At 43.4% G+C, this 27961-nt stretch overlaps 1 protein-coding gene across 1 annotated transcript in view; it reads left to right on the top strand.

The window, feature by feature from the left end:
• IPO4 (importin 4) overlaps window positions 1-27961 on the top strand; it is a 164842-nt gene that overhangs the window by 56070 nt on the left and 80811 nt on the right. Inside the window, exons 13-17 of the mRNA XM_073632779.1 lie at window positions 604-712; window positions 2733-2862; window positions 6998-7111; window positions 25218-25331; window positions 25436-25559. Coding sequence (XP_073488880.1) covers window positions 604-712; window positions 2733-2862; window positions 6998-7111; window positions 25218-25331; window positions 25436-25559 — 591 coding nt within the window. The remainder of the gene's footprint in view (window positions 1-603; window positions 713-2732; window positions 2863-6997; window positions 7112-25217; window positions 25332-25435; window positions 25560-27961) is intronic.

Raw genomic sequence — 27961 nt, 5'->3', positions numbered from 1 at the left:
AGATCCTGCAGGTGTGGTGCACTTTCTTAAAGTGCGACAAAACTCCTGCATTCAGAAAGTGCACCAAACCCGCAGGATATAATAGAAATCTATGGCTAAGCGCAGCTGACCCAGGAAAGTCACGAGTACACTGCGCTGCACCAGCGTTGTGGGTAAACTGCAGCATATCAGTGTGAAAGCAGCTCTATACTATTATGCCCAGTGTTTTGCTTCACACTGACCTGAAGATCTCTTCTTTCTAGCTGCTGGCACCGCTCTGGAGACTGCTAGCTGGGATAAGAGGTGGAGTGCAGTTGGTATTACTGCACATGGTACAGGAGCCAGCACTACAGAGGAGCATCTGCAGCTCTTGCGCCCTACTACAGCTCCAACTTTACAAGTAGTCCCTCTGCATTGCACTCTGATATGGCAGATCAGCAAGCCCAGACCGCGATCTACGGTTGCTGCCCCCCGCTTTACAGTATACCATGCAATGGATAAAACTGTAGTTTTTCTGTAGGATATACTTGCCTGTGGACTGGGAACACAGGCTCTTATGCTGGTAAAAGGGACTTTACGTTCATTTTATTTGTACGCAATTTTTTAAATCCCTTTCTTTTGTAGGCACCTCCAGTCTATGCTGCAGTTGGTTTGCCAGGCCATCTCAGATGATAGCCATGTTGTCAGGAATGCAGCCCTATATGCCTTGGGACAGTTTTCTGAACATCTACAGGTAAAGTGTTTTATGTCCCAGCTAGCTTTAGTTTTCTGATAGTGTCCTTAAGTGATAGACCTCTTCCCTCTGCTTAGAGAAGCCTACTTTTTTTTCTGTGCAGGTCTGTTCTCTCTCGCTCTCGCGCTCTCTCTCGCGCTCTCTCTCGCGCTCTCTCTCGCGCTCTCTCTCGCGCTCTCTCTCGCGCTCTCTCTCGCGCTCTCTCTCGCGCTCTCTCTCGCGCTCTCTCTCGCGCTCTCTCTCGCGCTCTCTCTCTCTTGCTCTCGCTCTCTCGATCGACACTCCCCCACTGCACAGCCATTCCTTGGGAAGCTCAGTGTGATCCTGCTTCTCCTCCCCTGAGCTCTTCTGCAGCTGAGAACAGAGGGAATATGATCATTTCCATTTTAAACTGAATGGGTTGTTTTTCAAGGTGATTGTTTACAATCACTTTAAATTTTATTAATACAAAAGCACTAAAAACCAATGCGGCTCAAAATAGTATACTGGACATAGAGCTAACTATGTAGCCACATGCCAATACAGTAATACTGGGATCACATATTAATAAGAAGGTATAGCATCCAACGCGTTTCGAGTCACCTTCCTCAGTAGTGCCATACAAAAATTACTACAATTCAAAAGTTGCAGACAATTAATATTTACGATAACATGTACAGAAATATATAGAATAGACATAAACATGATCATATATGGAGGTCAATACTGACCATACAGTGCACTGAAAAAATATATACAGCCGCAGTTTAAAATCATTTTAAAAGGAGCGTGTCAAGGCTATCCTGCTGGTCCGTCAGGGAAACTCATGTTTGCATGTGGGTCTTGGGGTTCTCCTTTGAGGCAGTGCCATATGCCCAGTTTTGCCTCAGATAATTTCAATTTAGCATTATAGTTGTGTGGGACAAACTGATTCTGTCCTTGGATTGCCCTATGCATCTGACTTTCAAGGTCAAAATCTACTCAGTGTGGTTGATTTCCAACCCAAAGCCTGAGTTAAGGAAGCCCTTTTCTCCACAGTTGTGGAAATTTCTCATAATAGATGCTAGTCTCTCAGGCTATTAGTAGTAGTTCTGAACACAAAGGGTACTTAATCATTCAAGGAAGTTCAACTTCCAATCAATGTTCTGGAGCTCAGGGTGATTCGGTTCTCCCACTGGACTCTCCCACTGGACCTCTATTGCGAGGACACCCAATCAGAATCTAGAGGATGGAGTTTAGCTATGCACCAAGTGCCAGATTACAAGTATGTTCTTATTAAATATCTACAGCTGAAATTTAGTCTGTGTATAATCTACCTTCTCTGGTTCCTTCCCCCTACCCTCCTCACCATCAACATTCTAATAAAATGATCACATAAAACGTCTCTGTTTTCAGTACATGCAGGCAGATCATAGCTGGTGGAAAGGGCCTCCAGGGGACTGTACATGGATACCTAAAAAAATCACAGCACAGCACTCAATACCTCTCTCAAGTTCTTCCCTCAGCCCTGATCCAAACAGTGGGCTGGCTTTTGGGAGGCGTTATGCAAATATCAAAATGTCAAATATCAAGTGTACTATTGTGCTAGTTTCAAGATAATGGAGTTTAGCTTTTGTTTCTACTGATATACATGTGACTATGACAAGTAAGAGAGATATTTTTGTTCCATTTCAGATTACCCATTTCCACTTTCTATTGCTGTGTTTCACACTTTTAGTGGAATTGCAGACTAGCACCTTGACATTTCCATGGGTCGTCAAATGTGCAGGCACAATCCAGCTGCTCTTAGGCTAAGGACTTTGAAGATGGCTGCAGAGCACTTCTTGAACTTGTATGCTTTAGTCAGCCAATTGCACCATGAAGGCTTCTGTCATGGCAATGAGTTGCTTTACATATCGCAGTAGTTGGATGAAGAAACTGTGTCTTATAATCTTCATCTAGTAGTTGTTCTTTCCCTGACTTATGTTAATCATTCTCATATATTTTCTTTTTTTCTAGCTGTTTTCACTACTTCATATAGCCTCTCCCCTCTCTTTTGTAGCCGGATATCAGTAGCTATGCAGATTCTGTACTCCCGCTGCTCCTGGAGTATTTGTCCCGTGTGGATCCTTCTCATACGTCTCACCTCACCAAGGCTTATTTTGCACTTGAGAACTTCGTGGAGAATCTTGGTGAGAGCTGAGGCTACAACTTGCATATATAATGATACTGCTGTGCATAGTATGCTAGGATTGCAAATGATGAATGTGTACACAAGGTATTGAGCATATGCACACACAAAGAATTTGTCATGGTTTATGGACTTTTCTGTGATGTGTTTCTGTATCTTTCCCCTTTTTTGTGCGATCGGCTTCATAGAGTTTTCTGTGTGTTCAAGAACACTTATATTTTTAAGCTTTTAGTATTTTTTTTTTTTTTTTTTTTACATTATGTGATAAATATTTTAAATTGTAATTTAATAAATGCTTCTAGATACAGGGGGAGTAGATAAAGTAGAGTGGAAAATCAGAAAATATATATGCCAAGAACAAAAAATATAATATATTGCAGCGTACCAGTCCAGTCCTTAGATGTGGTGACTCCCTACAGGCTAAGTAACGTTCCTGCAAGTACAGAAAAATACTTGTTGATCCTGCCAGGAATCCAGTGTCTTTGTAATTTCTTGTCGACTGAACTGAAATCTCAAACCGTGTTATAAGCCTTCTCTGCCAGCTACAGAACCCCTACCCTCTATGTAATCAAGATGAGGGAGGATGGGGTGTTTGTAGTCCAACTCAGAGGCACAGCCTGGGTTGACAGTGCCACCTCTTATCCTAGGACAGGAAGTGTTTTTATTTCTTGGATTACCAGGTGAAAATAAGGGTAGAGTGGAGAAGGATTGGACCACATGTCAGGTTTTATTGTGGTCTGTGCTTCCATTAGGGAAAATTCATCCTCTCCATTTGTCATGTTTGATGATGTCAGCTTTGGCAACTTCCTTGCATCTCTCCCCTAGTTTTCATTAACTCCGCTCTTTATTTATCTTATTGTCCACCTCTTTCAGACACTAAGGGCCAGTGTGGACACGGTTTTGTTCACATTTAAAGGATAATTTTCCCATATTTAGGGTGTAATGTGTAACATGCTCCAGCAGTTCCCCCTCCCCCAATCTACTTACGAGTACAATTCTTTCGAGGCTCGTTCGGTAAAAAATAATAAATGCGCAATTTTTTCTGCAGAGTTATGTGCATTTATTATTATTTCCCAAAAGACAAACTTAAAGCGTTTGTTACCCCAACACTTCATATTCCTGATATGTGCCTGCTCTACCATGTGCTCGTGTGAGAATTGTCTCCGGTTCTCTTTGTATTGCTTCCTTTATGTGAAATCCCTGGTGTTCCTGCCAGTCCATCTGCTTTCCTATTAACCACTTCCAGACCGCACACCGTGGATTTACGTCTCTACTTTGACGTTAAATACCATTGTTATGGCAGCAGATAGCTTTAACGGCGGGCGGTCTGCTTTAAGATAAAAGTGGTCTTCGTGGCGGATTCGCAGCGAGATCACTTTTATCAGCAGCGGGAGAGATGCCCACCCGCCTCATCCCGGGCATCTCTGCCGATTACCGGATCTGCCGGAAATGACGGAGACGATCCGATCCTTTCCCCTGATAGGCAGAAATTCGAGTGAGGAAATGAGGGCCCCCACTTGACTCTATGCCATTGGATGATGGGAGCGACGTCAAATGTTACTTCTGCCCAACGGCCTTAAAGGGACAATTTTTTTTTTTTTATTGGAAAAAAAAAAAAAGACTTTTTTTTTCCAGTGTAAAAGTGGGAGCCATCATTCCCTCACTCGACTTCCTGCCTATCAGGGGAAAGGATCTGATCATTTCTGCAGCTAACGACAGATCCGGTAAGCGGCAGAAATGACCAGAGGGAGGGGGGTGGACACCTCTCCCGCCGCCGATGAAAGTGATCTTGCGACGAATCCGCCGCGAAAACCACTTTTATCTTAAAGCGGGCTGCCCGCCATTGACGAAAATAGCGGGGTTATGGCAGCTGTTTTTAACATCAAAGTAAATCCATGGCGGGCGGTCCGGAAGTGGTTGATAGGAAAGCAGATGGACTGGCTGGAACACCAGAGATTTCACATAAAGGAAGCAATACAAAGAGAATGGGAGACGTTCTCATACAAGTACATAGTACAGCAGGTACATATCAGGAATATGAAGTGTTGGGGTAACAAACGCTTTAAGTTTGCCTTTTCGGAAACAATAATAAATGCACATAATTCTGCAGAAAAAAAATGTGCATTTATTATTATTTACTGAACGAGTCTGGAAAGCATTGTACTCATGATCAATAGATTAGGAGGGACTGCTGGAGCATGTTACACATTATACCCTAAATGTGAATAAAACCCTGTCCACACTGCCCCTTAGTGTCTGAGAGAGGTGGACACTTTAAATAGAGAGCGGAGTTAATGAAAACTAGGGTAGAGATGCAAGGAAGTTGCTAAAGCTGACATCATCTAAAATTGCCAATATCCTCAAAAATGACTTGATACAATTGCGGATAAAGACTTCCTTCTAAGCCCGCATAACAGCCAGACAACTAGTATTTTCAGCGTGTCAGCATTGTCAGCCTTGAAACTTCTCACACAGGAGGTTTACTTTAAAATGTATTTAAACTAGTGTCCCCATTGGAAGATTCCCACTGGACTGATAACGCCAAACAGAACAAATGGAGAGGATGAATTTCCCCTAATGGGAGCACAGACCGCAATAAAACCTGACAGGTGTTCTAATCCTTCTCCACTCTACCTAAAAAAATAAATATAAAAATAAATTTAAAAATAAAAATTAAAAAAAGTTTTGCCTTCAGTGACACTTTAAAGTGTGTTAGTCCTTAGATGTGGTGGCTGCATTCGTTTTCTTCTAGGCTTTTTTTATCTTTATTTTCACCTGGTAATCCAAGAAAATAAACACTTCCAGTCCTAGGGTGGCACTGTCAACCCAGACTGTGCCTCTGAGTTGGACTACAAACACCCCATCCTCCCTCCTCATCTTGATTACATAGAGGGTAGGGGTTCTGTAGCTGGCAGAGAAGGCTTATAACATTGTTTGAGATTTCAGTTCAGTCGACAAAAATTTGCAAAGACAATGGATTCCTGGCAGGATCAACAAGTATTTTTCTGTATTTGCAGGAACTTTACTTAGCCTGTAGGCAGTCACCACATCTAAGGACTGGTACGCTGCAATATATTATATTTTTTGTTCTTGGTTCACATATATTTTCAGATTTTCCACTCTACTTTATCTTCTCCCCCTGTATCCAAAAAAACGAACCAAGGAGTGACGACGTTAAACACATACATTGTGCTTCTTCAAAAAAGGGGTTTTGAACAAGCACAATGTATATGTGAAACATCATCACTCTTTGGTCCGTTATTTTAGTCCTGGTGGCAGTCTTTCAATAAACCTGTTGGATGGATGTTGGTGTGCAGCTAATTTTTTCTCACTTGGTCTATATGAGGGGCATGCTGATCTATGCAAGTGCCAAAATTTATAAAGCCAAAATTTGACATAGACACTTCTAGGTACTCCAGATGATCAACGTAACTTTGAATGTATGATGTTGCACCATATGAGGCTCTGGAATTAGAGCTTATTTGAATGCAACCACTGTTTACTTTGTAGAACAAGGGTTATGCTTTGATACTTTTGGTTAGTTGTTGCATAAGAAATATTTTGTGTTTTAATTTGAGTTCTTAAAGGGGTTGTAAAGGTAATTTTTTTTTTTTAAAATAACAAACATATCATACTTACCTTCACTGTGCAGCTCGTTCTGCACAGAGTGGCCCCGAACCTGGTCTTCCGGGGTCCCTCGGCGGCTGTTTCAGCTCCTCCCCGCAAGCATTTACCACCTTAATGCGAGCTCCCTCGCATGGTGGTGAGTGCTTGCGGGCGCGCTCCCGTGATACAGCCGGCGGCTATAGCCGCTCGCTGTATCACTCGGCCCCGCCCCCCGGCGCGCCGCGTCATCGGATGTGATTGACAGCAGCGCGAGCCAATGGCTGCGCTGCTTTCAATCCATCCACTGCAGCCAATCAGCGACCAGGCTGAGCTGCAATGAGGACGAGCAGCGAAGATTCGAGGCGTCAGGTAAGTAAAACGGGGGGGCTGGGGGCGGCGGTACTGTCAAAAGTTTTTTCACCTTAATGCATAGAATGCATTAAGGTGAAAAAATTTTTATCTTTACAACCCCTTTAAATGTATATCTGGCAAACAACTTTTATAATGAGATTGTTTGTTTTCTTTTACAGGAAGTAAGATTGAACCATACCTTCCCACTCTCATGGAGCGAATATTGGGGAGTATGAGCAACTCCAGTAGCCCCAAGTTAAAGGAGTTATCAATAAGTGCTCTGGGAGCTATTGGTGAGGAACATTGCCTTTAAAGAAAACCTGTAGTGATCATATAGTAATACCAGCTTTAGCTTCCTTTTTAGAGCTTACCAGATACCCCTAAACCTGGGGCAATCTGCAGTACAATAACCAAATACCAACCATTTAGCCCTACTCTCTCTCCCATGTCTCCCTGTTTTCTTTTATTTGTAATGGGCATTCTCAGTGATCAAGAATGAGATTTGGAAGGCTACATCTAGGTTTAGACTACCTAAATGTTACAGAAAGGCACATGCATGCTGCAGCATTTAGCCAGTTTGGTAAGTGTTTGAATGGTAAACAAGTAAATATACCCCATTGAAATTGTTGCCTTTTAAAAACATATTTGGAAAGGAAAACTGTGCCTTCAGATAAAAGTGATATACTTGAACAAATGAGGAAAGTGGAAAGATAGTGCTGGACCTGTAGAGTTATCTTACTGCTATTGTTATCTTAAGATATTATTGTTGGTGTAAATGATCTGGTTCCTGGGCAGACAGCTTCTACACCCCTGAGGATTTCCACAGTCTCCTTGGCATGTAGTGTAATGTAATGAGAAATGCAATTGAAACGCCACACCACTGCTAAGAGGCCCAGATACAACTTTATTCCATTAGAAGTCAGGGGTACAATCCAAAAAACTAGCCAACGCTACAGTGCTGCCAAACAAGCTGCTGATGAGGACTGTGCTTGTTTTTCACACTGAAAAAACTGATGAAGGGGGCGCTTGCACCCCCAAAACATGTTGGCTACTTTTTTGGATTGTACCACTTCTTTTCCATCGGCTTTTCCATCCGATTGGGGAGCCCGGTAACAATGCGACTGGTTCGGTCACATTCCATGAGAAGAGTGGAAGGAATGGGAGTTTTGTCACTTCAGATTTCAGTTTGCTTGTTGACAAGCTGTTACCATCTTGTACATAATCCGATCAAATCGATCTTTGTTTGATCAGATGCTTTGGAGGCCAGAGGAGAGAGATGGGGCCTAATAGACCCCAGATCTCTCTAAAAGGAGGACCTGTCATGGCCCATGCCATCACAAAAGAATACTGTTCTTGTGATAGTAATAAAGTTGATCCAAAAAATAAATAGGTAAAGGTACAGTGTTAAAAAAATAATATTCAGTCACACAATTACTATGAGCATGGCAATTAATGCGGCCAGATGTTGGCCAGTGCATTACGGAAAAGGTGAGTCAACACCCATGTCCATAAACTTCAGGCCTTTAATGGGGAGGCGACGTTAGACTCTTCCAAGATCGCCTCGCTATTTCGTGACTACTACGCGGACCTCTACAATCTGGAAGGTGACCTCTCCGGCGGCTAGGATCTCTAAACTACACGCTATCAGCGCATATCTCACTTCGGCGGGTCTTCCCTCATTGAAATTGCAACAGCAGTTGGACCTAGAGTCCCCTATCTCTCCCCTTGAGATCTCAGCTACGATAAAGTCTTTGCCCAGTGGGAAAAGCCCTGTCCCGGATGGTTATACCAAATCATACTATGTCAAATTTCTCCCGCCATTTCTAAGCCCTTTATGCAGGTACTTCCATTCTTTCACCAATGGAAGACCGACCCCCTCCGAAGCTCTGCTGGGTCATATTACGGTACTTCCCAAAGAGGGTGAAGATCCTACCCCCCCCCCCCCCCCCCAAGGTTATCGCCCAATATCGCTGCTTAATGTGGATATCAACATTATTGCAAATTCTGGCGAATCGCTTTAAGTACCTCTGGTCATCTATTGTGCATCTGGACTAGACGGGCTTTATTTCTGGTCAGGAAGCTAGGGATAATGCCATCCGGGCCACGCAGCTTATCCAGTGGGCCCGCACTCGCCAGGACCCTATACCGTACCTTATTTTATCCACGGATGCCGGAAAGGCGTTTGACCGCGTTGACTGGTCATTCCTTAGGGCGGTTTTAGAGGCCTTGGGCCCGCATATGCTACAGTGGATTATGGCCTTTTATATGACTCCCAGTGCAAGGGTTCAGGTTAATGGCCTTTTCTCCCCTGTGTTCCCCATACGAAACGGCATGAAACAGTGGTGCCCCCTCTCACCCCTTCTCTTTGCTCTGATTCTGGAGCCATTTCTCTGGACTGTGCGGGCAAGTCCAGATATTAAGGGGATAACAATAGGGACAAGCCTATGCTGATGATGTGCTCTTTCATCTTACGGATCCCCTTGTCTCATTGCCAAACCTAATGAGGAAACTTCAGCTCTTTGGCAGGTTATCAAATCTCAAGATCAACTAGGTTAGGTCTGAGGTTTTATCCATCACCTAACCCGAGACACTAACTAACTTGCACAAAGCCTTCCCCTTTACTTGGGCCAAGGCTTCCCTTAAATACTTGGGTGTTGAGCTCACGGATCGCTTTGGGACGCTGTATTCCGACAATTATCCCGCACTCTTGAGCATGGTACGTGAAGACTTACAAAACTGGACAAAGACAGCTTTTACGTGGCTGGGTCAGATTAATATTATCGAAATTAGGGTGCTCTTCCTCATGCAAATGCTGCCCATCCCTCTTCCCAATTTTTTTTTTTTTGCTCAATTTCAGAGTTTGTTGGTTGGGTTTATATGGAATAACAAAAAGCTGCGTTTAGCAAAGACCTTATTTCAACGTTCTAAAGGAGAGGGAATTTTCCCTAGGGTGCTCTTCCTCATGCAAATGCTGCCCATCCCTCTTCCAAATTTTTTTTTTTTGCTCAATTTCAGAGTTTGCTGGTTGGGTTTGTATGGAATAACAAAAAGCTGCGTTTAGCAAAGACCTTATTTCAACGTTCTAAAGGAGAGGGAATTTTCGGTCTCTTTGACATACAGCGCTATTATAGGGCCATCGTCGTCCAACGTATCTTAAACTGACTACTTCCACAGTTCGGAACTACTGTGGGTCTCCCTGGATCCCTGTTGGCGCCAACAGGCGGCTCCTTATGGTTCCCTTCAGAACGCATGGCCTTTTTTGTATCCTGAGCCGCGGATGGTAACCCTAGCTGCGGTAGATTCTTAGAGAATGGCCGTCTGTTCCCCCTGGAGACCCTCAGGGATATGTTCGGTCATTTCCCCATTAATTTGTTGGCGCCATAAGCAATTGCACCATTTTTTGCTCCCCACGGGTGTTCTATCAGGGCGCTGTCTACTCTTACTCCATTCGAGATGTTGTTCATAAACAAGGAGCCTGCACCTCACCTGATCTCAGAACTCTATAAGCTTCTGGGTTCTGTTCCCACTATGACAAAACTGGCCTTTATTCAGGAGTGGGAGCGTGACCTCGAGCTGGAGTTCTCAGCTGAACCTATGGCACACTTGTACAAATTCACACACTCTAGCGCCATAGAATCTAAGACCTAAGAGACCAACTATAAACTATTAATGCGCTGGTAACGCATACCTGCAGCTCTGTCACATCTACTCTTCGGTCACAGACCGTTGCTGGCAGGGATGTGGTCAGAGGGGCAGGCTCCTACACCTTTGGTGGGAGTGTCCGGTGATTCACGCTTTCTGGTTGGATATTAAAACTTAGATAAAGGATGCTCTCGGGGTTGATATCCCTTTTATCCCTGGCAAACTTCCTTCTCCCCGTTCCTACTCTTCTGCGTAGCCATTATAAGAAAAGTGCCCTACCACACCTCCTGAATGTGGCTAAATTACTTATTCTGATATATTGGAAATGAGCTCAGGTGCCTACCAAAGAGGAGTGGAACAAGAAAGTAGCTGAGATTAAGGAGGCTGAGCTGTGGGTGGTGACGTGTAGGGACAAACATGAGCACTTTTATAGTATCTGGGCAACTTGGCAGGAGCACACCGTGTCAGGTTTCACCAAGTCTGGATGTTGTCTTGTTGGAGTTAGCAGAGCCCTCATTGAGAGTACCCACTTGAATTGTGTCACCATTACCTGAACCTAGTCCTTACATTTTAGTTTGTTTTCTGTTCCCTTTCAGTTGTACCGATTAGTGTGGGCGATTACGGTCGTGATAAACTCCATAGGAGTAACTTCTTGGTCCTGAATTATGTTGAAGGGTTTTGTTGTTGTTCATGTTTATCCCTATTGCACTGAATTGTAAAGACATGCTGTCCTGCCGCGCAAATGAGGTCTTCGCTCTGTGAGGGCTCGGGTTTGCACTCCAGTGCGACGCCCTTGGGTAGAGGTTTGATGGAGGCTCTTGAAGCCCCCTCCCCCAGTGGTGGTGCCGGTGGGGTCACACTGTAATTATTTTATTGTGCTGCTTCTTTAGATCACTAAGGCTGACCCTTGGGCCTCCCGATCAGGACTCCTGCGTGGCTAGGTTAATGTTCCCACTTACTGGGAAACCCCTAAGTTTAACCGGGGGTAAGCTCACCATTTACGATGTTTACCTTTTTCCTTTATTTTTCTCTTCTTTCTTTCCTTCCTTTTTATTTATTTATTTTTTTTTTATGCTGGTACACCTGCTTTTGCCCTAGTATCCGCAAATATTCATAATTTTGGCGTGGTTTGTTATGCCGTATTTTATTTGTTTTCTATGTTTTACAAATAAAGATTACATATATATATAAAAAAAAAAAATAAGCGCCCTCGTCCCATCTGTACTCGCACGGAAATGCGCATGTAGCTCCCGCACGCATATGTAAATGGTGATCGCGCCACACGTGAGGTATCGCTGGGAACAGTAAGGTGAGAGCAATAATTTTAGCACCAGACCTCCTGTGTAACGCTAAACCTGTACAGGCTTTTAGAGCGTCGCCCTATAGATATTTTAATGTATTTTAGTTTGTCGCCATTCCACATGCGTGCGCAATTTTAAAGCATGACATGTTTGGTATCTGGTCAGCGTAACTTTTATATTTTACCCCAAAAATTGGGTATTGTATTGTGTTTGTGTTTGCTGAAGTTCATTAAAGTGTGGTTTTTTTTTTTTTTTTTTTTTTCCTAAAAATTTGCATTTGAAAAAAACCTTTCTCAAATATTGTGTGGCATAAAAAATTGCAACACCTGCTATTTTATTCTCTAGGGAATCCTTTCTCAAGATCAATGTTGTCAGTGGGAACTTATCTGTGAGGCAGAAACTGCTCAAGGTAACCCTAGCAACCCCTGGAGCAACCCTAGTTGAGAAACCCTGCTCTAGGGCCTCTGCTTAACAAAATATAATGTTTAGGAGTTCTAAGTAGCTAAAAAAATGCAGTTTTTTAAGTGTATGAGAGAAATGTCAAGTGGTTAAACCTAAGACATCTTAGAATCTGATGTTCTCTTTGCTATTGACATGTGTGGTGTCATCGTGCCATGATCAATAGAGCTTTCTACGGTCCTCAAAAAAGAAAGTTGTGGATTCTTATGAGTATGGCAAGGGATCTAAAAAGATTACCGAATGATTTTACTTTAAAGCTAAATTAATCTTTTATACCATGTTGTATGTTACACCCATATTTGGGGTGTAACATAGAGCATGGTGACATGCCTCCTGCCCTCAAACCAATCCCCACCCCTTAAGGAGTGCAGGGTTCCTCTCCCCAGCAGCTCCTGTCATCTTTTAAATTTTGTGCAGATGTACATTTTTCAACTCATACGGCTCTGTCATTTACTCCTCATGCACACTGCTGGTGTTTAAACTCAAGTTTCTGTGAGTTTGGGTGGATTTTTTTTTTTTTTTTATGCCCTTAAACTCCCCTTTATGTTATCTGATCACCAAAAAGGCTGAACGCTGTTAAACGCGCATAAACTCTAGGCATATTTAACAACTCAGTGTTTATTTCAATGACCAGAATAATTTAAAATTCTAGCCAATGTTATAAACTTCCAAACTCTGCTAAACTCACCTGAACTGTTTCAAAAAAATGCAGCTTATGTGAGTTTTTTTTTTTGTTTTTTTTTTACTTGGAAAAAAACAACTTTATTAATATAAAACACATTTTACAAGTCAATCGGGTACATATAGCCGTAGAAGGTCAGATACATATTGTAACATCACAATTAAATATGCAGGAATATTACAGGGCATACATTCACATATATTCACATGTGCCGTAAGTTATGCGGCAGATTATTCCGACTTATAAATATACCGTGTTTTAGGTGTAGGGGAACGCTGCACTGGATTTGGAACCATTATACACAGGTCTCTCCATCCTCAAACCATCTGTCCCAGATCTTTGAATATTTTTGTGCGGATCCCCTTGTGCGTAGATCAGTTTCTTAAATGGCAGGGTGTCATTAACTGCTTTTTTCCGCAACTGTAGTGTGGGGGTCGTATTCTGCATTCATCTTTGTGCTATCACTTTGCGTGCTAAGAATAATGTTTCAAAAATTAAAATTGTGTGGTATTTATCCACCTCTACATCTGGCAATAGTCCCAAATATAACTTGGGGTCCAGCACCACAGGGGATCCCATGTTATCATGGAGGAAACGGACAACCTGCATCCAATATGTCTGAACATGTGTGCAGCTCCATATAAGATGGTAAAACGAGCCTGGGTCAGTTCTGCACAGGCGACACGTCGGGTCCGGCGTGTGTTGGAACTTTGCCGATCTCACCTGGGTCAGATAGGCTTTGTGTACTTTATACAGTTGTGTCAGTCGGTCGGACAGCTTAGGGGACACGGTCTTGGTTCCCTCCAAAATCTCGGCCCAGTCAGTGTCATCTATAAGTCCTACGTCCTGTTCCCATACCGTTTTGGCCTTGTGTGAAACAGCAGCTGCGCGCCTCATTGTCTAATTGTGTAATATAAGTGTGATATAAGCTTAGAGGGGTCATTTCCCATAACTATATTCAGCACGGGGAGGTTCCATCTCTACATCGAAGTCCGGCAATTGGGATCTAAGTGCGTGGCAGAGCTGCAGGTATTTAAACGCTAGTCGGTGTGGAAGGGAAAACTCCTCCTTGAGAATCTGAAACTGCTTGAGCCCAGAGGCGGACAGAACCTGATGGAGATACAATATTCCATGTCTAGCCCAAAATATCGAATTTGGTACTGTTTCCAGTTCCGGCATATGACCGTTAAGCCACAGTGGGGTGTGAGAGTGAAACCTCCCCACATTCTGCTTCTTTAGAGATATTTCCCATATCCTTTGGTGATGTAGCAACATGCCTGCGTTGTACCGCGCAGAGGGACCTTGTGTTTTTTTCCCCCCGAAGTATAGCCTGAATGGGTGTATACGCCGGGTGTCCTGGTTTGTCATAAACTAAAGATCTATAGCGTTGCATTTCCGACGTGTGGAAATGGTACATGTGGGAAAGCTGCGAGGCTAAATAATAGTCCTGGAGGTCCGGTAGAGATACACCCCCCCCATGTCTGTGGGGTTTTTAAGGGTTTGCCAAGCTAGCTTGTGTCTACTCTTACCCCAGACAAACAAATTTAGGATAGCTTCCATCCGTTTAAAGATTTTTAGGGGAATATATAGGGGGGCGTGCCATATGAAATAAAGAATTTTGGGCAGTATGATCATTTTAATTAAATTTACACGCCCCATCACCCCTAATAGCAATCTGGACCACATCTGTGTTTTTTTTTTTAATAAGTTAAACAAAGGGGTTATATTCAGGGATGTATAGTCTACCAGGTCCCTGGTTACCTCCACCCCCAAGTATTTAATCTTGGATACTCTAGCAAGTGGAGTGGGGGAGTTGTGAAAGGGGGAGGGAATACATCTATTGGAAGAATCTGAGACTTGTCCCAATTTATACGCAATCCCGAGTATCCCCCCATTTGTTCAATAAGTCTTAACGCTGCTTGGAGTGATGGTCCCTGATCTGCTAAGTATAGTATGGTGTCGTCAGCATACATTCCTATTTTATCGACCGTAGGGCCCCGGCGCAGACCTTGAATATCGGGGTGTGGTCTGATGGCAATGGCCAGTGGCTCCGCTGCCAGCGCATACAGTAGGGGAGAGAGGGGACACCCTTGTCGAGTACCCCTCTCAAGTGGGAGCTGCTCAGAGAGCCATCCATTTACAAAGATTTTGGCCCTGGATGTCTGATATAGAAGCTGTACCCATTTTATAAAGCGTGTCCCAAATCCGTAATTATGCAAACATTCCTACAGAAATGGCCATTCCACAGAGTCACAGGCCTTAGCTGTATCTAACGCCACCACCACCCTCTTTCCTGAGTTATCGTGACAGGCTTGGATGTTCATATAAAGTCGCCTAATATTTATGGCTGTATTTTTCCCCGACATAAAGCCCGTTTGGTCCGCATGAATTAAAGTCAGGATAACAGTGTTTAATCTAGAAGCCAGGATTTTAGCTAAGATTTAATATCTACCTGCAGGAGTGAGATAGGCCTGTAGGATTCAGGGAGATGTGGGTCTTTTCCTGGCTTGGGGAGAACTATGATTTGTGCTTCCTGCATAGCCTCGGGGAGTAAGTTCTGATCAAATATAGACTGGCATAAGACTTTCAGCTTGGGGACCAATATATCCGAGTAAGTAACATAAAATTCCAGAGGCAGTCCATCCATCCCTGGGGCTTTAGATTTAGCTAACTGTGCGATCGCTTCCGTAATGTCGTGGTCGGAAATAGGTGCATCAAGAAGCTCAACTTGTTCTCGATTCAGCTGGGGGAACTGTATGGAAGATAAATATGACTGAATTTCCCTCTGCGTGTACATGTGTTGAGATTTATATAGATTGCCATAGAATTGTCTAAATTGATCTGCTACCTGTTCTGGGTTTGTTATATTACATCCGTCTGGGTCAGCAAGCGACACCACAACGGGGGGCTTATCGTCCATATGAGCCAAATAGGCCAGCAGTCTCCCCGCCCATTCACCCTGCTCATACACCCTCTGCCTGCAAAAAAAAAAAACACGCTGTTTAGCCTTTTCAGTGTGCAGTTGCGTGACTAGTCGGGTCTGCAGTTTCACTCTGTCCAGGTTTTCAAGGGTCGGGCTAGAACTATAGGCCTCTTCTAAGTCTTGTAGTTTGTCAGATGTGAGTTGAAGTACAGTGTTGGACTCTCGTTTTAACCTATTTATTCTGGAGGATAATATTCTACGGGCATGGATTTTAAAGTCGTCCCAGTATGTGGTGAGGGCAAGGGGTCCCTGTATACCCTCCAAAAAAGAAGAGCAGCTCTCCCTGGCAATAGAGTCATGGTCTGTAAGAAGGGATAACCAATGAGGGTTTAGCCACCAGCACCTAGTGGAAGAAGCTACTCGCAAGGATGCCGTTAACCAGCACGGAGAGTGGTCTGACAGGGTCCTAGGAGCAAATCCTGAGCCCGTGACTTTTGACAAAAGGGCCCTGGAAACGAGTATGTAGTCTATCCTGGACATGGTGTTGTGACTTATTGAGTGGCAAGTGTATGGTCTAGTCGTGGGGTTAGTATGTCTCCACACGTCAACAAGGGCAAACTCAGTCAGTATACGGTACAACCTAGTATGCAGTGGTTCATCAGGTCTGGTTTCAGCCCATGCCGGGCGGTCAAGGGATGGAATCATTGTTTGATTGAAATCCCCCATCCACACTACTGGTATAGACGGGTACAACGCTATAAAAGCAAGACCCTCTGTGACCACGTCTGCCCTATATGGAGGGGGGATATAGCTAGCCAGTATCAACAAGGGGTCTTCCCCCCACAATTGCATGTATAAAGAGGTACCTGCCCTGCCGATCCGACACCATGGAGACCAATTCAAAAGGTGTAGATTTTGCAATCAACACTGATACCCCTCTAGACATATTTGTGTGAGTGCTATGGTAAGCCCACCCCACCCAAGTACGCTTCAGGGCCGCCTGTAAGTGCCCCGTGACATGTGTCTCCACCAATGCAACAATATCCACCTTTTGACTTTTCAAATATTGTAACACTGCTGTCCTTTTTAATCTAATCCCGCATGCCCCGCACATTCCACATCATAAATTTAATGTCTGCCATGGTGCTCATGTGCACATATATCGCATGTGGATCCGCAGGGCAGCCTCTCCTCCTCAAACCAAGGCAGCACACCCACCCAGCAAGTAAACCAACATATTGCATATGTAATAAGTGTTTGTTTAAAAACATTCCAAGTAAATAACGTGCACAACGGTGCTAACATTCCCAATGCTCTGATCAAAAGATCCAGCATTTTCCTTCCCTCCCAGCTTCTCGCCTCCCAAACTTGGCGAAGCATACATTCCCATGCAACCTTTAAATAGATTATCTTCCAGCCAGCAACATTAGCTGGAGGTACAACACTTAGAATATAATAAGCAAAAAGGTACAAAATATAAAGAAAAAGGGGGTTGCAAACATGAATGGGGCGATTATTCACAGAGTGAAGCAAGGTTAGGGCACAAATCATGACCTTTGTCTCTTTTTCCATCCGAGTGAGGCTCTCGCTGCAAGGATAAACAGTCATCCTGATGTATCAGAGTTCAGGGGTCTCCACCCCACGGTATCCCCATGTATAAGCTGTAAGGGAAATGAGATGCACAGGGTGATAAGCTTTATGGTCCAAATAGCTCCAGGCCCGAAGCCGAGTGTCCAGGGTTATCAAGAAATCAAATCCCCCCCCCCCCCTCCCCAAGGGGCGTACAAGGATCGGGCCCCCTAACTTCAAAAAGGGGGGAATCCCCGCTCTTACATTCAGTAATGCGTGTGTTATAAAGATATGTGGGGGGGGGGAGTGAAGAATTGGGAGTACCCCCCACAATGGAGGGGACATTCAGAAGAAAGAAGGGGCCCGTCAACAAAAAGCAAAAGTGACAGTACTCACAGTAACATGCCACAAACCCGTTCATCCATCTGGACGTCCGCGTTGATCCAGCCAGTGTACTGCCGCCTTCGGGTCCTCAAAGAATATGGCTCTGCCATCTTCCTCCACTCTCAGTCTGGCTGGAACAACATGGCATATTTAAGGTGCACCGCCCTGAGTCGCCTCTTGACTTCTTGAAACTGTGCTCGTTTTCTTTGGACTTCATTAGAGAAGTTGGGAAACACTGCGACGTGGCTGTTGCCCAGGGCGATGTTACCCTTCTCTCTGGTTAGCCAAAGGATTTTATCTCTACCTCTAAAGTTAAGAAACTTGGCAATAAAAGTTCTGGGGGGGGGCTCCCACAGGAGGAGGCTTTGCTTGAATGCGGTGCGCCCGTTCCACTGCGAACATAGCAGAAAAGGCCTCTCTTCCAAAGTGTTGAATCAGGAGGGATTCCAAGTATTCAGCGGGGTTGGTGCCTTCAGCCTTCTCAGATAAACCGGAGGTTGCAGCGTCTCAGACGATTCTCCATATCATCTTGGTGAGCGTGTAGCTGCTGAATCTGGTGCTGCAGGTCCTCCGTGGTGTGTCTCAGGGGGTGCAGAATGTCCTCCTCCGCTCCGATGCGTGTCTCAGCTTCAGTATCCCTATCCTTTACCTTAGATAGGTCTAGCGTAGCAGGGAGATGTCTATCTTGACCTCATCTATTATGGCGGTGAGCGTCCCCTGCAGCGTCGCAATGGCATCCAGGACCTTAGCTGTGTCTGCGCCCTGATGGTCTGCCGCTGAGCACGTGCCCTCGCCATTTTTTGCCTGTGGGTCTTGGTCTTGATGGCGATATTTCGCCAACTTATCCACTGCCTCGGAATTCCTTTTCGGCAGGGACATGTTCCCTCTCTGCTCCGGTGTGCGGGCAGCCAAGCCGTCCTCAGGTAACGCCAAATTGTCGCTGCTGCGGGAGTTAGGCCTAAGTCTCGTCCCCAAAGCCAAAGCTGGATGGACTTGTACCTGGACAGCAGTCACAGGCAGCCCAGAGATCGTTTTAGGAGGGGCAGGGGCACAGAACACTTAATAAGGTCAGGATATCTCCCCCAGGCCGCCGGGTGTAGCAAGATGGCCACCGCTCCTGAGTACAGGCCGAAGCCGCGGCCCGCTTCAGGGCAATTAATGTATATAAAAAGTACACCTACAGTGTCCTGAGGTATTCCGGAGGGTCTTCCAAGGGAGGGGTGAGTTCCCAGCCGTCCAGGAGGCCCATGGGGTGTAGTTCGGCCTCCGCTGGGTGCAGCAAGATGGCCCCTGCTCCAGGAACTAGGCCAAAGTCGCGGCCCGTGCCACAGCGGCCTCGTGCGGCTGTGGGCTGACAGGCTCCAAAATCAGCACAGGAGGCAGGAGGGATCCCTGCAAGTGCAAGTTAAGGTGTAGGATGTGCAGGATACTGTCAGGATTCTGGATCAACGGAGCTCACACTATTTGTGACCTATACCATTGCTGTCCAGGCCACGCCCCCAGCTTATGTGAGTTTGAGTGCCGGTTCACACTATTGTGATGCCAGACATCGCATGCGATTCGTACTGCATTGCTGTGCAAATCACATGCAATGTCTGTGCGATGCGATTTCAGCCATACAAACTGTATGGTTGAAATCGCATCGCCGTCGCACCAAAGTGGTGCAGGACACTTATTTTGGTCCGCACTGGAATCTGATTGCATGGATATTCACACCTATGCGATCCGATTCCTGCACCATTTCACAGTTTGCACTGCAATCTGCAAACCAATCTGGGGGTGTCATTAACATTACATTGACACCCCCAGCCGATCGCAGTGTGAACCACCGTGCAATTCAGGCGCAGTGTGGGAATCAGCACTAAATAGTAGAGTTTCCCACATTGCACCAGTGTAAACCAAGCCTATAATGCTAACAAAAGGGGGATTTTTTTAGAAACACAGATAATGGGGCAAGGGGGCATCATCCTATTGAATCGAGAGAATGGGAGCAGAGACAGTTCCCCAAAACAGTCTCCAGTAAAGAAATGAAAATGGACTATCTCGGTACCAAAAAAATAACATATATTTTGTATAAAAATTATAATTTTATGATATACACAAATAAAAAGTACAAAGATCAAGTATAGTATAATGGATCCCCATAGGACATAGGTCCTCTTCATGTTTCGCTGTATATTACCACTTCGTCAGGAGGATATCTAGAAAGGAACAGCACATTATATATAAGAATCAAGCAATAAAGACATACAAAAACATAAAGGAATTATACTGTACAATTAGTAACAATAAGTATAATTTCTGTATATTTTTGTATCTCTTTATTGCTTGATTGTTATATATAATGTGCTATTTCCATTCTAGATACCCTTCTGACGAAGTGGTAATATACAGCGAAATATGTAGAGGACCTATGTCCTATGGGGACCCATTATACCTTGTCTCCATTCTGGAGCACATTACGTTTCAGTATATCTACATAAGACACCCCTAAATTTAATTTTTCTGTTTATTGAACATGGAAAATTATGTTTTTGTCTCTACTTGATCTTTGTACTTTTTACTTGTGTATATAATAAAATTATAATTTTTATACAAAATATATGTTATTTTTCTGGTACCGAGATAGTCAATTTCCATTTCTTTACTGGAGACTGTTTTGGGGGAACGGTCTCCGCTCCCATAGTCTCGTGCCTATAACGCTGATTTTCTCCTGTCAGGATAAACAGCATTTACAATAAACCAGTGTGCATGAGGCTTAATTCATGGGGGTCTATGAATTCATAAACTACCATCTGCCATCGTGGAAGAGGAACTTGTGGAACACGTGCGGTGATTACTGCATGCGGGGGGGGGGGGGGGGGGGGGGAATTTTTACTAAGGCAAATCCACTGTGCACTTGGTAGTGCAGTCACTGTAGATCTAAGGGGGACATGCAAGGAAAATAAAAAACAGCATTTTTGCTTGCGCATGATTAGATGATAAAATCATCAGAGCTTCCACTCATTTCAGATCTTCCCGTCTGATCTACAGCGACTGCACTTCCAACTTGTAGTGTAGAGTGGATTGGCCTTTAGTAAATCAACCCCATATTGTATTAGCACTTGCTCCAGTTCCTTAACTGAAAGTCAGTACTTTGGTAGAGATGTGGAGCTGGAGGAAGGGTCTGCTCCCATGATCCAACATGCTTTGCAGGCTCATATGCAAAAAATAATAAAATGCAGTTTTTTTCTGCACGCGTGGTTGCATTTTTTTTTTCTGCAAATGATGGACTTCGCCTTTTAAGGAAAACAATCTACAAGTGGCATAGATTTCAAACAATTGATAATTTGTCCAGTACTGGCCAGCCCAGAAAAATCATCTCAAGAGCTGTTTGATGCTAAAACAATACTGCAAGAACTCCAGAGTGTCATTGCATGGTTCAGGTAACAGTTGGGGTCAAAGTGCATGCATTTGCATTTAGGAAGCGATTGCAGCAATTCAGCCTGCATAGGAAGGGGTGTGGTACACACTTACATCTATTAATATTTTTCATAAATGATTCAAAAGGCAAATTTTTCTTGTCTTATTCAAGTATATTACCTATTTGTATGAACAGGCAAACGTCAAATGTTTGCCTGTTTAATCATATTGAAAAACAGTTTCCATGACATGTACGTAATTTTTCACATGACTGTATAAGTACATCACAATCATATGTTTTATTTTTGAGTCAGTAACCCACAATAAGCAAGCTGCTAGTAAAGTCAGAATTCTTGATTTGCGCACTTGTGCCTGGGTCAGTGAGACAGAAAATATAGCATTCTAGGCAACTAGGATTTTTGGAAAGGACAGTCAGCAATACATAACCTCCTCTCAAACTAAACAGCATGCATGGCTGAAATACATATAAGGTCCTTATTTGTTCTCCTAAACACTACCTAGCCTCCTGTGCCTGAAAACATGAAACATGTTTGGCAGCACAGGGGGTTATGAGCTGATTATCTCGCATAGCAAAATCTCCCATTCTTGGGATGAATTCAAATGTGTGTTTTTGCATTGTAAAACATATGACCACAACATCATTTGTCACAAGGAAAATCTTCAATGTTTTCAGAGGAAATATTTACTTTAATGGAGCCTTTACTACATCATTAGAGAGTATAGAAGTACATTATATAGATGACACTGTTTGTTGCAGTGTTTGCACATGAAACAGAAACATTGAAATGAATGATAATAAGCAAAATGCATTTATTTTAGCGCTTTTTTTTTTTTTTTTGTCCGTTTTGTAGTGCAGCTTTGCCATGGAAGTTTTTAGTCTTAAAGTCCAAAATCAGCCAAGTTTTTTTTTTTTTGTTTTGTTTTGTTTTGTTTTTTTTTGTTTGTTTTTTTGATTTAGGGCAGGGTTTGAGCCCCTATCGGATTTTTATTGCCATCTTTTCCCCTATTTGCCCCATGATTTCCCCTTTTGTTGGGACAAAATGCAATGAGAAATCTCTTCAACTGGCCCACACAAAAATTCCAGCTCACTGATCTATTTTGCAAACCATGTACCCACAAATGCTCAGCCCTGATCACTTCTGGATTCATAGCTTCAGTTTGGCTCCCAGCACTTGTTCTCTTCTTTTCTTCACTACTCTCCCACTTTACCCACATATAGGAGCGAAGAGAAATAGAGAGGTATGTGCTTCAAATCTGTCTAGTCGCACACCATGTGAGAGGGAGAGAGAAAGTCACCTAGTAATCTTTAAACGTTTCTCACCTGCCTCCACAACCAGCTTACACTCTGTTTCCACCCCCACAGTTTGCCTGAGTAATATGGCCCGCTTGACTGTATACTGTAATACGATTACATTTCCAGCTAAACTGTTGACTGGCCAGTAGTGAATACCAGTGTGTTATGTCCTGCTCATGGCCAAAGTACCATTTAGACCCCTTTCACACTGAGGTGCTTTGCAAGCGCTATAGCGTTAAAAATAGCGCCTGTAAAGCGCCCTGAAACAGCGGCTCCATTCACACTGGAGTGGTGTGCTGTCGGGTCATCAGGAAAAGTCCTGCCAGCAGCTTCTTTGGAGTGCATTAGGAGCGGTGAACTCACTGCTCCTAAAGCGCCCATGCCCATTGAAAACAATGGGGCAGCGCTGCTATACCCCTGGCAAAGTGCCGCTGCAGCAGTGTTTTGCGGGTGGATTTAACCCCTTTTCAGCCGCTAGCGGGGGGTTAAAAAAATGTTTTAGTATAGTTAAAAAAAAACTGATCTATTTATACTCTCCTTAAAGGGGAACTAAACTCACTGCAGCAACCTTTTTTATTTTCTCCCTTTACTTTCCCTCTCACACAATTTGTTTAAAAAAAAATATTCTACTTTTCAGAAGTTTTCTGTGCTGCAAGGCAGCAGTTCCTAGACCAGGCACCGCTGCCTCCTGGGACTGCTACATCACAGCTATTCCAGGAGGGAGTGTGTTACTAAGCTGCAACTGTGTGGCGCATCTGAACAAACGCCACCAGGCGGTAGCAATCTGCCAGAAACTGCCAGCGTTTCTCTAGCTACCTGGAAGACACTGACCACACATATGCACAAGCGCTGCACAATTAAAGCGGAAGTCTGGCGACCAATCATTTTTTTTTTTATTTTTAAGTCATTGAGAAACGTTCCCAATCACAAAGTAATACTCAGTTTGGGTGTAATATTTCAGCCTCTGTCTGTTTTCGTACGTAAGAAGAAGTTATAAAATCGGATGCTGACCATTTCCATTTTGCTTGAGGGCATGTGAAGCCCACAAGCATTGATTTCCTGGATGCTGGGAATGCTGACCTCCCAGCACCTCCAGCATTCGCCACTCGTTCCCGCGCATGCTCGGTGTTTATGGTGAGCAGCGCCGTAAAATTCCGGGTTGCCATCACAACGGGTGGCATCGACGGAAGTTCCCGCCCCGTTGTGATGGCAACCACACCTATACAAACAAGATAACAAAGCAAAGCAGGACGGCGTTCTGCACTGAATCTTTGGAAGCCTGACACTAAGCTCCCAGGAAACAGTGCGGCACCAGGGAAAGGCAATAAACACGCCTACTCCTCTAACTGAAGGGGGGGATAAGATTAAGTTAAGAATTTGTGTAAACCTCCGCTTTAATCGTCAAGAATCGTTATCGCGATCTTGACTAAAGTGTTTCACAATTCTTTCTATGCAAATAATTCTCTCTGCTCTTCTGAAGCCACAGCCCCCAAAAGAAAGGAAGAGAAAAACTGGGCAGTCTGCCAAGAATCAAAACATTCTTTATCAGTTGAACCTTTTTCTGACATTTGTTGGTTTCAAGTTAAAATCATTTTTTTTTTTTGCTAGAAAATTACTTAGAACCCCCAAACATATATATATTTTTAGTAGACACCCTAGAGAATAAAATTGTGGTTGTTGCAATATTTTATGTCACACTGTATTTGCGCAGCGGTCTTTCAAATGCAATTTTTTTTTTTAAATTACTTTAATGAATTAAAAAAAAAAAAAAAAAACAGTAACGAGTAAAGTTAGCCCAATTTTTTGTATAATGTGAAAGATTTTACGTCACGAGAATCGTGATATTTTTATTCTAAGTAAAAAAAAATAGTGATTCTCATTTTGCCCAGAATCGTGCAGCTCTAATATTAACACAACAGATTTTGTAAAATGATGGCAGGGAGAGGCCATTCATTCAGCGGTTTAGTGCTTCTTAAATTGTATTCCCTCACTGCTACGTTGTACTTCCGTGGTCTTTTCAAATTACCCAGTGCTTTCTTGTATGGTGGAGCCTATCTCCTCGCAGGATGCAATGTTCAGGCCTAAGCAGTCAATTACCAGGCGATGAACACTATCACATAAGGATGATGTCATCAATGCTGTGGCAGCTATATCATCCAACAAGGAGGTTACACAGGTGTGGGCTCCAAGAAAGGAGTGCAGCAGTGGGGAAGTGCAGCAAGGGTGAATTTAAGGCATACCATAGATGGTGCAATTTTCTTTCCCGTGGTTGCAGGAAAGAAAAGCACTCGCTTCCCCCATTAACACAGTCAGTGTTGATGGGGGGAATCCCTCCCATGGAGCTATTGTGTTCTCCCTGTGGGTGGGCACACAGTGATTATTGCTAGCCGCTATAGCTGCTGACAATAATTGCATGCTGAAAATCTGACATGCTGGTTGTACATTAAGCCTGCCCATAGATGGTTCAAATCCTGGCCAGGCCCTGCTGAACAGACAGAGATTCAAACCATCTATGGCTGGCTTAAGTGGGTCAGCCTTTAACAGACATAATCTCTTTAAATAGTTTATAGTTTTTGTCCTGCGAGTGTTGCTTGTTATGTTTTTATTTACCAGCGGTGGTTTGTAATTGTCTGACACTTTACCTCTTTCTAGTTTACTCCATTTTAAAATTTTACTTATACAATTCAGTCTATGCATATTTTTATGATTTTCTCTTCCTTAGCCAGTGGTGCTGAAGAATTGCTTAGGCCGTATTTCTCACCTGTAATGGAAGTACTCAAAGTCCATTTAATGCAGACAGGAGAAGAGGGGAGACCAGTACAGCTTCAGTGTCTGGGTAAGGGTAAAAGAGAAATGACAGAAATATTTTGTATAGTAAATCTATTGCTTCCCTTGTGATTGTGTCTTTGTTTTTTGTTTTTTTTTTTGTTCCCCCTCAAGAAACCCTTGCTGTCCTGGTCTACTCACTGGGGAAGGAATCTTTCCTGCCTTTGGCTGAAGATTGCTGTCTCCTAGGACTCAATTTGTGTGACAGAATTGATGATCCAAGTATGAGAAGTTGTGCGTAAGTATCCGGATACCCTTTTTTAGCCTAGGGTTAAAATGTCTTGTGAAAGATATGTATGCAAATATTCCACATTTAACAAGTTTAAGTAATATTTTTTCAAATGGATGGGAAGTAAGGATAAGTCTTTCCATTGGTAGCATAGACATCAACAAAAAGCTTTACATTTACTAACTAAAGCAGGGAAGGATTAGAACCTCTTTGAGGTTTTCATTGTAGTGATGAGGTTTGTCCTCCTTTACTATGTCGGTGATTGTTATCACTGGCAAAGAAGGTGAAGCAAAATCCCAATGTTGATGGTTGTCGCTAGTGCAAAGGGCGAATGGAAACCTTGCAGGTAAAAATTTCCCTAATGCCGCGTACACACGGTCGGACTTTTCAGCTACAAAAGTCTGACAGCCTGTCCGACAGACTTTCGACGGACTTTCGACGGACTTGCGGCGGACTTTCTAACGAACAGACTTGCCTACACACGATCACACAAAAGTCCGTCGAATTCTTACGTGATGACGTACACCGGACTAAAATAAGGAAGTTGATAGCCAGTAGCTAATAGCTGCCCTAGCGTGGGTTTTTGTCCGTCAGACTAGCATACAGACGAGCGGATTTTTCGACCGGACTCGAGTCCGTCGGAAAGATTTGAAGCATGTTTCAAATCTAAAGTCCGTCGGATTTGAGGCTGAAAAAGTCAGTTGAAAGTCCGGAGAAGCCCACACACGATCGGATTACCAGCCAGCTTTAGTCCGTCAGCGTCCGTTGGACTTTTGTAGACGAAAAGTCCGACCGTGTGTACGCGGCATAAGTTTCGGAGATGTGCTTTCACTTCCTGTCATGTCTCCAGACAATAAGGAGGTCTCCTGGCAGATAAAATCCTGACAGAGGTTCTTAACCTTGCTTGCGCCTTCAAAAACAGGTTTGCCTGGATTTCTACCTTGGTATCAATGAGCAAATTGGTTTTTCAGAACTTGTATTAGTAGTGACCGGATATTTGTGTTTTGCCAGGCACTCACATCCACTCATTAAATTGGTAAAGGGCACCTTTGGATTTGATGTTGGTACTGTTCTTATTGTTTACTATGTACATGTTTGGACCCATATGGGAGTGTCTGCAACATCAGTATATGTGCTCATCTAATGGTCTTTTCATTAAGAGTTGGTGGGAGCCTATTTTTGTGTTAGAGAAGATCTTGTTCTGGGTCAACGGACACTTGCTACTTTAACCAATGCCAGTGATCTTCAAATTGAAAAAATGTACCAATTGATATAGAATTCCCATCTGTCCCACAAATTGTACAGAGTAAGACCGTGTACTATTTACAAGTGTTAGTGCTATCCAGAACAAACTAGTAAATTTCATTGAAATGACTAAACTTGATATAACATTAAACATCTCTTGAAAGGTTTCTTTGGGGCAGCATCCAAATAAAATTATACACAGTTGGAACACACAAAGAAAAATCAATTTTTTGTTTTGCTGCCTAGAAGCTCACAAATTAGATATTTAATATCATAAAAAGCACATATGGGCTCCAAAGCTTAAAAATGATTATGTATAGAAAATACGGCATGTCACGATAGTCAGTATAACTGTAAATGTCCTCACAATGTCATGTCAGAGTAGTGTTTTTTTGCGGTAACCCGCAAATCATACTGTCCATATCTTCAAAGATCTATATATACCGGTATATATATTTTTCAATCTAAGAACAAACACATTAATAAAGATTTACACACACTGTATATGCTCGAAAAAGGTTTTTTATGAACATACAGCAATATAATAAGGAAAAACATAACCATTTGTGTGTATGTATACACAGTGGAGACGGAAAGTATTCAGACCCCCTTAAATTTTTCACTCCTTGTTATATTGCAGCCATTTGCTAAAATCATTTAAGTTCATTTTTTTCCTCATTAATGTACACACAGCACCCCATATTGACAGAAAAACACAGAATTGTTGACATTTTTGAAGATTTATTAAAAAAGAAAAACTGAAATATCACATGGTCCTAAGTATTCAGACCCTTTGCTCAGTATTTAGTAGAAGCACCCTTTTGATCTAATGCAGCCATGAGTCTTTTTGAGAAAGATGCAACAAGTTTTTCACACCTGGATTTGGGGATCCTCTGCCATGCCTCCTTGCACAGTTCTGTCAGGTTGGATGGTAAACGTTGGTGGACGGCCATCAAGAACAGTCACAGAGTTGTTGTGAAGCCACTCCTTCGTTACTTTAGCTGTGTGCTTAGGGTCATTGTCTTGTCTTGTTGGAAGGTAAACCTTCGGCCCAGTCTGAGGTCTTGAGCACTCTGGAGAATGTTTTCATCCAGGATATCCCTGTACTTGGCCGCATTCATCTTTCCCTCGATTGCAGCCAGTCGTCCTGTCCCTGCAGCTGAAAA

The sequence above is a fragment of the Aquarana catesbeiana genome, linkage group LG01, assembly GCF_042186555.1.
Source record: "Aquarana catesbeiana isolate 2022-GZ linkage group LG01, ASM4218655v1, whole genome shotgun sequence".
NCBI lineage: Eukaryota > Metazoa > Chordata > Amphibia > Anura > Ranidae > Aquarana > Aquarana catesbeiana.
This window is presented reverse-complemented; position numbering and strand designations above follow the sequence as displayed.